The following is a 13880-nucleotide window of genomic DNA, read 5'->3' on the forward strand; positions in this document are numbered from 1 at the left end:
CTTCGGTATTGAGGATAGCGAGTGAGTATGAGAGGCCGTGCATACTTATAACGGAAAGTATGTCATATGGCAAACGCATTCTTCACTGTTTGAATGGATACTTTGATATTGAGTGAGTGAGTGAGTAATTGAGTGAGTGAATGAGTGAGTAATTGAGTGAGTGAGTGAGTGAGTATTTGAGTGAGTGAGTGAGTAATTGAGTGAGTGAGTGAGTGAGTGAGTGAGTCTAGTTTTATGCTGATGTTCAGAATATTCCAGCAATATGCTGACAGGGCACATTCACACACACTGTATCCATGTGGGGAATCAAACCCATATGACAAGTGAATTTTTTAACTCCAAGGCTACCCTCCTGCTCTAATTTTGAGTGTTGAAATAAAAAATGTCACCCCAGTGTCTCCAGATATTATGAGTTGATAAAGTTAGAATTTTATGCTTATCAACGAGTGGGGTTATATTTGATATGAGATGACACAAAGGCAAGATTCTATTTGTCCTAAAAAATCATTAGTTTTCAATGAAAAATGTACAGTCATGCACCTCTCTGTCAAACATGATAACTCGGCTGATAACTCAGTATCTTGGCTGTCTCAATATAAGATCTTGGACCCAGCTTCATCCTTCATAATTTTTCACTATTCAAGCTCATAAACTTGATATGAATGTCTCGATATTTCAGATATCTCGATATAAATATTTGGTCCAAACAAGCAAAATGAAAACACCAAAAGTGGACTTCACACATTTTACCCATGTTGGGATTCAAACCTGTGTCTTTGACGAGATGAGCAAAGGCTTTACCCACTAGACTAATCCACTGGCCCCTATAAGTATAAGAATAGTTGATGCACCTGTTTGTTGTTTAAAATATTTTGTATTTTTTGTAGTAGGAAAAACAGGTAGGTGGGGAAATGTTCATTTGTGACGCTAATGGCCTGTGTTCGATTCCCCACATGGGTACAATGCATGAAACCCATGTCTGATGCCGAACACCATAATATTGCTGGAATATTGCTGGAATATTGCTAAGAGCAGCATTAACACCTCACTCACTCAATCAAATATCTGTATAGAAAGCATAAACACCTATTAGTATCATGATAAATATATAATATGATCCAGTTGTTCTACATACGAAGTAAACACAGAACAAGATGCATCCAACAGCCACAGTATAAGTTTTAAGATCTCCCCACCCCCACCCCCCATAACTTCACCTCTCCTTCCCCCTTCCCACTGTGCATCTGTAATTCGACTAACACTGTCCAACAAGTAATGGTGCTTGTCTTGGCATCCAAACGTAATGACTCACAGAAAATTTGATTCCTTTCGGTTTGACGTCAATGGCTTCTTCTATGTCCTTGACAATATCAGAAAAAGATGTATTGATTGAAATATATATCTCACCTAATTTTCATTCACAGTGGGAAAAAACTAGGTCTGTAAAAGAGATTTGACGCACAACCAAATCACTATTTTGAACCAGAAAATGAATGTCTTGTACGTATGATAACTAATGCCACAGGAAAAGTAGTTCATCTAGATAGGTCAAAAAAAGATATTTTAAAAATGATGCTTTTAACACAGCTATTCAAACACTCTTTGCATAAATACTGAAAACAAAAATCGAAAACTAAAATCTAAAGGTCAGAACAAAATGTGATTCAATGAGAATGAAACTGTGACAAACAAATAAAACATATAATAATTGACTGCATGAGGATGATAATCCAACCTTAAAATCTGTAACATTGTTTCATCCCCTTAATCCCAAGCACCAGGAAGAGTAACATAAAGTACTATTGTTTCATCCCCTTAATCCCCTGCACCAGACAGGGTAACAAGAAGTACCTTTGTTTCATTATCTTAATCCCAAGCACCAATCTGGGTAACAAGAAGTATCTTTGTTTCATCCCCTTAATCCCAAGCACCAGGCTGGGTAACAAGAAGTACCTTTGTTTTATCCCTTAATCCCAAGCACCAGGCTGGGTAACAAGAAGTACCTTTGTTTCATCCCTTAATCCTGAGCACCAGGCTGGGTAACATAAAGTACCAGTGTTTTATCTCCTTAATCCTGAGCACCAGGAAGGGTAGAAACAATTTACATGCTATTTTCGGGCTGAACACTCACAGTGAATATTAGACACTTAGATTTCAAGCCATTTTCAAAATTCTACTGTGAAGGGTGATGTTGTACAATGTCATAAACGATATTTATAATGAAACTCGAGTCTAAACATAATAGTGTTTTTCCAAAATAGCTACTCTTTGAAAAAAACATTATCTAGCTTCATGTAATAATGTCAAGTTTTGACTGGTCCACGTGACTCTGATAAAATACCATGTACATCCATCACGATCCGCGAGGGGAGTATAAAAGTCGTATACTCCCGCTGCGAAAGTCATATCACCCCGCTACGCCTCGGTGACGATGCAAGGTGAGAAGCATCGACAAGCCTTTAGTGACGTACGGTGCATTGAGGTCAAACGATCAGCTGGTGTAAACATGGCAGCAAGTTGATTCGATATGTGTTGTTTGTTTTGATTCAGCGAAAACATTCAGCCAGATAAATGCGTTATCACATCGTGTCTCGGGAAATACGGGGTTTTATCAGATAAAAGCCTGTACTTCCCCGAGACATGATGTGATAACTTATAATGTATACATATGACAAGCAGACAAGAAAAGTCTAGTCATTTGTTGACAGAATGCTTACCTTACAAAGAGATGCATGAACATCATGAAATTTTAAATATATTTTATGGAAAATAACTGACTGCATGATATTAGGCAACTTGCAAAATACATTTCTAATTAACTACAACTGCCAAACTGTTGATTACTAACATAGTTGTGACAATATTACTGGTTCTTTGACTGTCATTTATTATTGGCACTTTTAGTACGTTCCTTATTTACTATTGTCCTTTGGTACTATTGTATTCCTATGTTGCTATGCCACTATTGTCACTGTAACAGTACTATCAACTGACACAGCTACCTTGTATGATATATTGTTTCACTCCTATGCATCAGTAATATGAAATCATTCAAGCCATAATATTTTGTTTTGAGAAGAAAAAAAAATTCATTATGATGACATATGAAACTGAATACAACGTTCAATAGAGCTGCATAGTAAGTATAACTGTAACAGCTGTCAGCTGCAGTAGATTCAGCATGGGGTGCATCACGTTTAGTGGAAATCCATTATCACTTGTTGATGCAGGAGCATTAAGTGTACCCTGCATAAAGCCACTGTAAAGGCCTTAGAAAGCTTTAGCCAGTCCTGGATTGTAGCAATAAACTGTATTTAAAGGATTTTGTGTTGTGTCCACTTAACAGGAAATAGAGTTTGAGTGGCCTTACTTTTACCCCCTCTTTTAGAAATACTCCAGCAATATCAAGTCAGGAAACACCAAAAATGGGCTCCACATACTGCAATCCGGGTCTTCAGCATGACCAGCATGCCTTGCCCACTAGGCTGCCCCAATGCCCACTAAGACCCATGAAGGTCCCGGGGTAGAATAGGCCTTCGGCAACCCATGCTTGCCATAAAAGGCGACTGTGCTTGTCGTAAGAGGCGACTAATGGGATCGGGTGGTCATGCTTGCTGACTTGGTTGACACATGTTATCAGTTACCAGTTGTGCAGATCGATGCTCATGTTGTTGACCCCTGGATTGTTTGGTCCAGATTTGATTATTTACAGACCACAGCCATATAGCTGGAATATTGCTGAATGCGGCGAAAACCTAAACTCACTCACTGCCCACTAAAGATATGAAATAGAAGTCAATGTGACAAACATGTTTGACCTTAAATAAGGCACTGATAGACCAAGACCACTTGGGGCGATTCTTAGACTGCCACTTGCAACCAGTGCATCCTAGCTTAATAAGGGATGCAACTCTGCAAAAACCCACTGTCCAGTTGAGAAACATCATTCTTACCACAGACTGCAGACATTTTTCATATTGTCATTACAGTATTTGCTCAGACTGTATTTGTTCTGAATATTGGTTATCATAATCACTATTACTTTAGCACAGCTATTTTCCAGCCATTTTCAGGACCAGAAAAAAGAAAGAGAATATACTTTATGAGCAAAGTCTAGTTCTGGTTCACCATGTCAGCCAGCGTGACCATCTGTGTCATTGAGTCACCTTGTACAGCTGGCATAGGTTGACGAGTACCTTTGTAACCCAGAAGTGAAACAATGCTGGCAGGCGCAGTAATAGTTAAAGGAAAAGTGACAGAACACAGATTGAATGGTCAATACAACTGCAAAAACATGCTGTGAATAGCTGCAAAATTGCTGACAGTGAACAATTTTCACTCACTCACTCACTCACTTCCACTCACTCAGTACCTGCTTCATGCAGTTTAACTGACATGAGCAGGGCTCCAGATAAGGGCTGTATTGGCATATGTACGGACAAAAAATCTGCATGATATGGTATGAAAAACTCAGAAAACACAGCAGATACGTACCACATGTACGACGCATGGTCTTAGAATCATTTACAGATGTATTTATCTGAAAAAGTATTGCTTTTTCGTTTATCGACCTGTCTATACAAGAGTAGCAATGCTGTGGTGCATATGTGAAACAAAACACAAGATTACTTACATGAGTTTCAGTACAAAGCCAACTTTAATTTGGTTCAGGAATCACCTTAAGACCTACCTGTTCATTAGAATCGGATTGTAAACATGTGATAGTTATGATGTCGGTTAGCACTTTCAGCACAACTTGGTTTGGAATTAAGCATAACAGAAGAGTCCATATTACTATTATTATTATAATAATGTGTGACACATACAAAACATACCTTTAATAAATGCCACCATCAGCCAGTTGATACTTGTATATACCATAAATCATAAAACATGAAATCAGAAACCATGTAAACTATCACATGTATGGTCTCTGAAGAAATCAATGTGAAAAATGCAAAAGTATTTTTATCTTGACATTTTGGAGAATGTCAGGTTTTATCAAGCTCACAATTAACAGTGTCACTAACACTGGATTTAGACAGTGCTTCTCACCAAGAGCAGTCAGTTTGTTCAGCTGATGAAACAGCCATGATGATCCCCAGATATTTAGTATGTCCCTTAGTTTATTTTTTATCACAGGACTCTGTAATGCATGGTCTATAAATAATCAAGTCTGGACCAGACAATCCAGTGATCCGCAGCATGATTGATCTATACAATGGTGATACAATGACATGTCTCAACCATGTCAGTGTCTGACCATCTTATCCCGATAGTCGCCTCCTATGACAGGCATGGTTTGCTGAAGACCAATTGTAACCTCAGATCTTCATGGGGTCATCAGATGTACATGACATCATGTTTGTTTTTAAAACCTTCTCAAATATTGTATTTACAAGCAAAACCCTTTTCACCATCATAGTGAAAAGGTCTCACACCTTGGTTTATACATGACACTACTCACCTCAGTTCTAAGGATTAATTTATGTAACTAGGAATCGAAGCAGTGATTGGTGTTTCATCTGAATATGCCTTATTTGGAATTTCATGATTATGATTTCAATGAAAGTAAAAAGTATACTGGACTGTCATTTTAGAAGATGCTGTCTGATGAACGTAAAGAATTTTCTGGATTTCGAATTGTCTTGTCATAGCATTGTGATGTCATGAGCACAGTCAATGGCTATTAGTTTTAACTATTGAAGGGGCAGGTACATGCCCTGAAACGTCGTATCAAAGAATAAAAAGAAGATGAAATCCAGAAAATTCTTCATGTACAGTTGTTATAGTTCAAAGAATGGCTACCTGCAATAATTTAATGAGAAACTTTAAGGTCAGTTGTTGACACCAGAATAAATCTGATGATGCACAAATATCATGATTTGCAATACAAGTCAACATTAGCTGAAGATAAGATACATTAGATATAAGAAATTACATATTTGACATATTTTGACAGTCAGTTCTGAGTATCATGAAAACACCATCTAGACTAACAGCTAGTCTGTGAAATGAACACATTTTACTGAAAAAATGTCAATAGTGAAAAAAAAATAATATAATGAAATAGAGCCCTGAGACTTTCTTCTGAGAAGAAGCTATGGAAATCTAGACTTGCCACATTTTCTAGACTTGCATGGGCTTTCTTGGATATTCATACTTCAGGTTCTGTACGACAGACTAAATACCATCTAAAAATTGATGAAACGTAACATGTATTATATTTGCCAGGAATTTACTGGATATGAATTTCTGCGTCCTATACCATAAAAATTGACAAAAGGACACAAAGAAATTTATCAGCATGTCCACATGGATGCAGTTCAAATGTGCTTTGTAAAAATTCCAATCAAGTAACAGTAAGTTATCACTGAGTTTGCTGCTAGTATCATTCGCAGTATATTTACTGTAACAAATGATGCAGTGATCATGCTACACAGTACAATAACAATATCAACAATATCAACACTAATATTTAAATGTCTGTGATCCCCATTTGGTTGTCCAGAACCCTTGAAAATTAAGAGTACGAGTCCCAGGGACAGTGAGTGAGTGAGTTTAGCTTTATGCCGCACTCAGCATTATTCCAGCTATATCGTGGCGGTCTCTAAATAATCAAGTCTGGACCAGATAATCCAGTGATCAGCAACATGAGCACTGCTCTGCGCAATTAGGAACTGATGACGTGGGTCAACCAAGTCAGTGAGCCTGACCACCCAATCCTGTTAGTCGCGTCTTACGACAAGCATAGTTGCCTTTTATGGCAAGCATGGGTTGCTGAAGGCCTATTCTACCTCAGGCCTTCACACGTCCACAGGGACCTTCAAATACATGACTCAAACTAAATCCCTGATTTGGGACTACACTTTTCTTGGAAAGGTACAAGTTCTGATACTTTTTGGATGCAGTCACATCTGAGATTAACAGTCACACCCTGAGTCAGTACCTAATCACCTGCACACAAAGTCAGTGATCTAACCCACAACTGGTAGTCCATCCTCGATATCTCCAGGGTATACGTTCCGATGGATCTCCACTATACCCTGGATGCCTGATAAATTTATTATCTCCCTTGGCTGGCTTTTTAACCAAACGTGTCTATGCTGGGAAGTTGAGGGGACCAATCACAACTCAATTTTGCTTTAATTAAATTATCTAGCCGATTAAATTTGGCAATACAAACCAAGCAGAGGTTCCCTGAAAGAGGTAGAAGGGGTTCTTGCATATATTTTTTACAGTTTCTGACCTATCAATTCGTTTCCATCATTTCCCCGAAATCTGAGTTGCACTACGATCAAACCTTCATGGTTGCAATCGTTATCTTTGTTGACACTGACAAATTCGGTTGTAATGGCGGCTTTTCTGATTGGCAATACTGAGAATGCAAAGCCAGCAAAGGGAGATAATAAAATCATTGGGATGACTCGTAAATACATCTGGGGTATGGTGGAGACTTATTTGAACATATATTCTGGAGATATCGAGGATGCTGGAAGTCCAGATTACATCTTTAAGAAGTAGTGTCACAGGAGGATATACATGTTTCTATCAGAAGATGAGCAATATATAATCCAGGCCATAAAATGTAAATTATACATAACGGCTATCTCTTAATGGACAAAAGTCTTCAGCTGTGCATTTAAGTATGATAATTGCTTACTAACATGGATGTAACATTAAATGGATATGATGATTTAGAGCGCTGTATGAATAATCATAATGAATTATTTCTAAGTGGATAGTTATTGGTGTTGCTACCGCTATTGGTATAATAATAGCATGGTAGTATAATGTTGATAAACATTTCACAGAATCTCAGCTAATACTTTCACAGTGAATTAGATTGCAAGTGTTCACATTACATTTACATTACATTTATAAACCATTGTAAGGTACATATGTAGCTGAATGTATTGGGGGCTCTAAAGCATAAAAATCATGGTGTGGTTTATAGAAAGCATATATACGGGTTATAAGAGAACCATGGATTCACTGCACGGATTTCCATAGTGATCACAACATTCATGTGAAACAGAACAGTGAGTGAGTGAGTGAGTGAGTGAGTGAGTTTAGTTTTAAGCCTCACACAGCAATATTCCAGTTATATGGCGGAGATTCTAAATAATCAAGTCTGGACCTGACAATCCAGTGATCAACAGCATGAGCATTGATCTGCGCAACTGGGAACTGATGACATGTGTTGATTACCCGATCCCATTAGTAGGTTCTGACGACAAGCATGGGTTACTGAAGATACATTCTAACCTGGATCTTCATTGGCCAGGTACTAGTACAAATGAAAGACAAATTGATTGTTAGGAGTACCAATCTGGACACAAATAAACCATTGTAGAACTGGACTGCACTGAATCATGGTACCACCCATTTTTTTCAAAAGCGGTATGAATAAAATATACTTTCAGATAGCATTGCTCTTTTTTTTGCACCAACAGACATCGGTCAATCTGATAAGAGAAATTTGATATGATGTCCACAAGTTAGATTGAATAAACAATTACATAGCGCCTCTCAAGAACCTTAATTACACAATACTAAATGTGTTATTAGTTCATCTTCTACTTCTAAAACAATGTAAAAAAAGGAAAGAATAAACCCTAAATCCTACATCCATAGTACCTAAACGAAAAGATTCCATGAAACATAACCATAAATTTCCTTCTTCATATGAAATTGACTCAAGAAAAAGAGTTGGTTTTGATATGAAAATGAGAAGGCACAAGGAAAAGGATAATATTGAGCATAATGAATAAGACCATTAAAATTGATATATTTGAATGTATTGTTCAAGCAGATATCTCTTTGAAGGGCTTTTAGATGTGGAAAACATAAGAAAAGCCAGATTTATGGATGTCAACTTCTTTACTGTGGACAACACATTTCGGGGCGTATGCTTGCTTGTATGCTTGCTCCTTCATCACCTGATGAGCAAGCATATGCTCCGAAACATTGTGTTATCCACAATAAAGAAGTTGATATCCATAAATCTGGCTTTTCTCAAGCAGATACGTTTAGATCTTGTGATGCAGGGGGTAGCCTAGTGGTTAAGGCATTCACTTGTCATGCTAAAGACCCAGGTTCTGTTCCCCACATGGGTACACTGTGTGAAACCTCTTTCAGGTGTCCCTTACCATGATATTGCTGGAATACAGCTGTAAGTGGCGTAAAACTAAACTCACACACTCAGTTATATGTTGTACTTGAGTTTTGACCAATGTGATTATTGGCTGCCTGACAAAAGAAGAGACACCCTATAAGGCATTGTGAAGTTAGATCACAAACAATGAGTAAGACTGTCTAAATATATCATGGTGATTGAATCACACCATAAGGGAATTTCCCAACTGTCACATGACATGAAGCAGATCTGCCTCACCAAATCATGAGGAAATTAACGACTTATTCCCCAGTTTCCTTGATAATCACACTGGCATGACCTCACTACATTAATGGAGGCCAAATACAGTGAATCAGAATGAGTGAGCTTAATTTAATGCTGCTTTTAGCAATATTCCAGCAATATTCCAGCAATATCACAGCGGGGCAAACTAGAATATACTCCATACATTGTACTCATGTTGGGAATCGAACCTGTGTCTTTGGCGTGATGAGTGAACACTTTAACCTCCGCCCCACTGATTCCCAAGATGAAATGGGTTCCATGTTCTCTCTTGCTTGATGTAAAATCCAAGTTAGATTGGGTAGTATTAGCAGTAATCCAGCAATATAACGGACGGGACACCAGAAATGGAATTCACACAATGTGCTCATGTGGAGAACTGAATCCAGGCCCCGATTTCTCGAAACAAACTTAAGTCTGAGTTTTGACTTAACTTCAAGTTTTTGCTCAAATCTGAGAAAACGAAGAACCATGCACTTTACAGAATGAAGAAAATTTGGTATCAAACGCAAACTTAGTAGACAATCTGACTTTGACGGATAGATTTCTTTAGTGGTTTGCACTTTTTTAGTCAAAAACATGCAGGTGAGTTAAAAATTCAGGTGTTTGAAATTGTCAAACTGAGTTTCAGATTTGAGTGAAAACTTAGATTGTTTCAAGAAATCGGGGTCAGGTCTTCGGCATGATGAGCAAATGCTTTAACCACAAAGCTCCCCAATCGTCCCTGAAGATAAGACATTGATAACATAAAAGTCCTTGGATCCCATGCTTGCTGAAGTGAGTGTGGAGTCCTCAGTGGTAGGAATTATGCAGTAAACAACTGCCTCTGTTCACCCAGTACCTAGTTCAACTTGGCCCCTTTCTGCCCCCTAGAATACCAGTAAATAGAAGTCTGATAGTGGTTCCACTGTTTCAGGAACTACACCGTCATGAAAGAAGCATTCCCTTATCCTCAGTTTCAAAAGAGTGATTGAACACCTAGTAACTTAACAACAGGGGATTCCACAGCCAGCAACTATCTGAGGAGGTAAAAGGAAGGGCAGTTACAGTTATTTATTTACTCAGTGTTAAGTACACAAAATGACTCAAAACAGAAAACGCAATTAAATGTTTGAAGACCCATGTGAACAGTGCAGGCTAACAGCACACTGAAAATAATACCCATGTGTTCAGTACTGTTTCTGTAAAAGGTTTACAGCACACTGAAACCAATGGATTATTAGCCATTTTCTGAATTTGGAATGGGACACTACCCTTGTATCAATAGTAAAATTCAAAATTTTAATGGGCCATTTTGAATTCTAATATTCAAAATGGCTCATGGCCCCTGCCTTTCCCAATCCCTGGTGCTGGGGCACAATGAAATACAACAACCAAGTCACAAAGACTTACCACCAAATACACAAGCTGATTGCTATAACCAGCATACACTGAAGGGAACCAGTTTTAACTGAGATCACAACAACTCATATTTTCTAATCACCATATAGCTGGAATATTAATGGGTTTGGTGTAAAACTAAACTCACTCATATTTTGTGTGATCATAAAATGATGGTGTTAACTTACATGTGATGAGCCATCATGGAAAGAGTGACTGTTGGCTATATTAGCTAATGGCTGTCGATATGGGGACTGAAACTGATATCCACTGCTGATCTCAGTGTTTGAAATCTTGTGGCGTTTATCCTGTGAGGAAGAAAATAAGAATTTGGTAGAGACAGAATTGGAAATACATCAATGAAAATTACTTCTAACTGATCTCTAACCTTTTGTTGAATGTTGGATTTCTTTAGGAACTGAATGTATTCTTTAAGCAGTTTTGGAGCCAACTCCTTTCTCTTTTAGGCACATACAGTTCCCATGAATTCATACTGAATCTGGTTATAATGCTATATGTGAAATATATCATACACTGTTCTCAAATATGTCTTAACTGACTCCTGTTTGTCCAAGAAATGTACAATGTGACACATTATGACGCTTTGGAACCATCAAAAGTTTTTTTTGTAAGAGCTGATGAAAAATAAATCTAATAATCATATTTCAATAATCAATACGTCAATAATCAATTTTATTAAATCTGTCAAATGTTATACAAAATAGCCAGACAAATTCAAGTAGAATTGTGTAATTACAATCTACAGAGTTTCATCTATCACTACAGTGACACAATTAATATTCACACCTGAAGTGCAACCTTGATGGAATAATTCCAATTAACCTAATCAGACTAACTGCTTGTTTATTTAACAATCAGTCTGGATTAACAACTGATTAATCAGAAGCCTTCATCTAAATCCAGCTTACTGAAGTTGTTGATTGTATCATACTCATACCTAATAATGCCTTATTGCCATACCTTGACTGTTCGAGGTGATTCCAATTCATCACTTTGCCGCTTTTGTACAATTCCATTCCTTTGGCTTGGTGCTTGACTTCGTCGCTGAAATACAAGATCTTGCTTAAAAAGGAATAATGTATGTTTGGGTACTAAATGATTCAGGAGGAAATAGACAGTATTACATTGTCAGCTTAGTTTAAATAAATGTGACATTAACTTTCAAATCACAAATGTCTCCTGGAATCCAGTCTCATGGAAAACTAATTGTACCTACCAACAATTTCAGGGCTACAATGTCAAGATAGAATTTTATTTTCCAATATTCCATGCTACAGGCCCATACACAATACATAATACTAACATGATAGAAATATACATGACTGGGTGATGACATATGGATATTAAATCAGTGATAAGTGAGTGACTTTTGTGAACTAAAGGTGTGGAAAGTATATTTCGAATTGTGTAACAGTGTATTTACATTTAGAAGACATAAGATGTACAAATTTTCCAAATGATAGATTAGTGTAGAAACATTTATTGTCAAAGAATTTAGACGTAATGCATATGAATTAAACATAAGTAAGAAATGATAATTTTTTTTCGAAAGAAATTAAAACCTTATCTTTGGCATCGTGGACATAATCAATCTAATTTTCTGTATTAGTATAACATCAAGTTTTGATTGTTAATGGCAGCTACAGCAGAATCTTGTTAATGTTTCTTGATAGGTATTCTTAATGGCTTGCTGAAGGCAAGTTCCCATATCTTGTACTGATTTAAAATTTGAATATGTTTTAAGTTTCCATTTTTGAGATATGTTTTCAATCGTCCACTGTTGACCTTAATCCATGACATGTTGTCTAAATTGTGAAATGAATACTTGAGGATTTTTGGCATCCTATATAATCCAGGTGCAGCCAAATCAAATGAAGGGAATGTTCTCTACATATGTTGCCAAAGATATATGACCAGCTTCATCTAATCTATTCATCATTAAATATATTTGCTTACATAGTCAGTCATAGAGATTAATTTTGTCCACTATTTAATACATTTAGTGATATGATAAACATACAGTCACTTTCCCCAGCCTCAGCCAGTATGAATGGTATTTCTAATTCAGTGTACCTCTGTCTATGTAAAACACCTTTGAGCTTGTGTACAAGTCCAGGCATTGTCCCTAAGATCACTGTCAGTGGATTATAGTTTGAATATATGAACTCATAGTACCTGAGCTCACAAAAACTAACAGAATTGCACTATTGACTATTGGATTCAGTCACTGGGTAAGCTACTGTATTTGACAGTATTTCTCAAAAGCAAGAACAGAAAATCATTTTACCTCTTACAACCAATACACACAGCTTAAGTTAAACAACATGTTAATCAGGCCTATCAATATTTTTTATCACTGACCACTACCATTTGTACAAATAAGTGATTGTATCAAAATGTATTAGTCCAAGTGGGTACTTTGGGCCTACATGTTTGTTTGTAGAATGGATGTATGACAAATCAGGATGTTTTCATGTCACCTAATATTCTACATGTGGCTTGATCATGGATCTATCTCATCGCGTGTTCTGGAATTCCACTCTATCTACAAATGGAAATCGCTCGTCACTGATGTAGGAAGTGCGTGGGATGTGTTTTCCATATATATAAGCTCATCAAACCGACCTCTTACGCAATACAACTTTCAACTTCACTCCGGCATAAGCCACCACAATCGCTTTACTACGCTTGGTCAGAAGTAACATGACTTAGGGTGACTGCGCTGACTCAAAAGTTTACTCATCCAGAGACACTAGGAGTCATTTTTATTATCTGGAAATCACGAAATTCTGAAATATAGGGAAACAAGTGATTGACACAAAGTGGGAAGTAATATAAACCTACCATTTTGACACATTTAAATCCTTATTTGACAAGTTTCAAATTTACTCAAAACTTCCTAAGCCGGTACTTTTCTTGGGATATCGTCATTCTTGTCATCAGTGATAGTTTCATCCAAAATTCTATTTTTTGTAAGGGTGTTTCCCCAACTGCTTTCGTAGTGGGCCGCCATTCCAGTGGAGATTTCCTTCGTCGGTTTCACCAACCAATCAAACCG

General features: G+C 37.2%; 1 protein-coding gene across 1 annotated transcript in view; it reads right to left on the reverse strand.

The window, feature by feature from the left end:
* Positions 1 to 13862, reverse strand: part of LOC137290383 (DNA repair and recombination protein RAD54-like) — a 33872-nt gene extending 20010 nt beyond the window's left edge. The window contains exons 1-3 of the mRNA XM_067821283.1: positions 13667 to 13862; positions 11783 to 11866; positions 10990 to 11109 (exon numbers count right to left, since the gene is read on the reverse strand). Coding sequence (XP_067677384.1) covers positions 10990 to 11109; positions 11783 to 11866; positions 13667 to 13669 — 207 coding nt within the window. The 5' untranslated portion in view covers positions 13670 to 13862. The remainder of the gene's footprint in view (positions 1 to 10989; positions 11110 to 11782; positions 11867 to 13666) is intronic.
* Positions 13863 to 13880: the final 18 nt, after the last annotated feature.

Source organism: Haliotis asinina, chromosome 7 (assembly GCF_037392515.1).
Source record: "Haliotis asinina isolate JCU_RB_2024 chromosome 7, JCU_Hal_asi_v2, whole genome shotgun sequence".
NCBI classification, from domain to species: Eukaryota; Metazoa; Mollusca; class Gastropoda; order Lepetellida; family Haliotidae; genus Haliotis; species Haliotis asinina.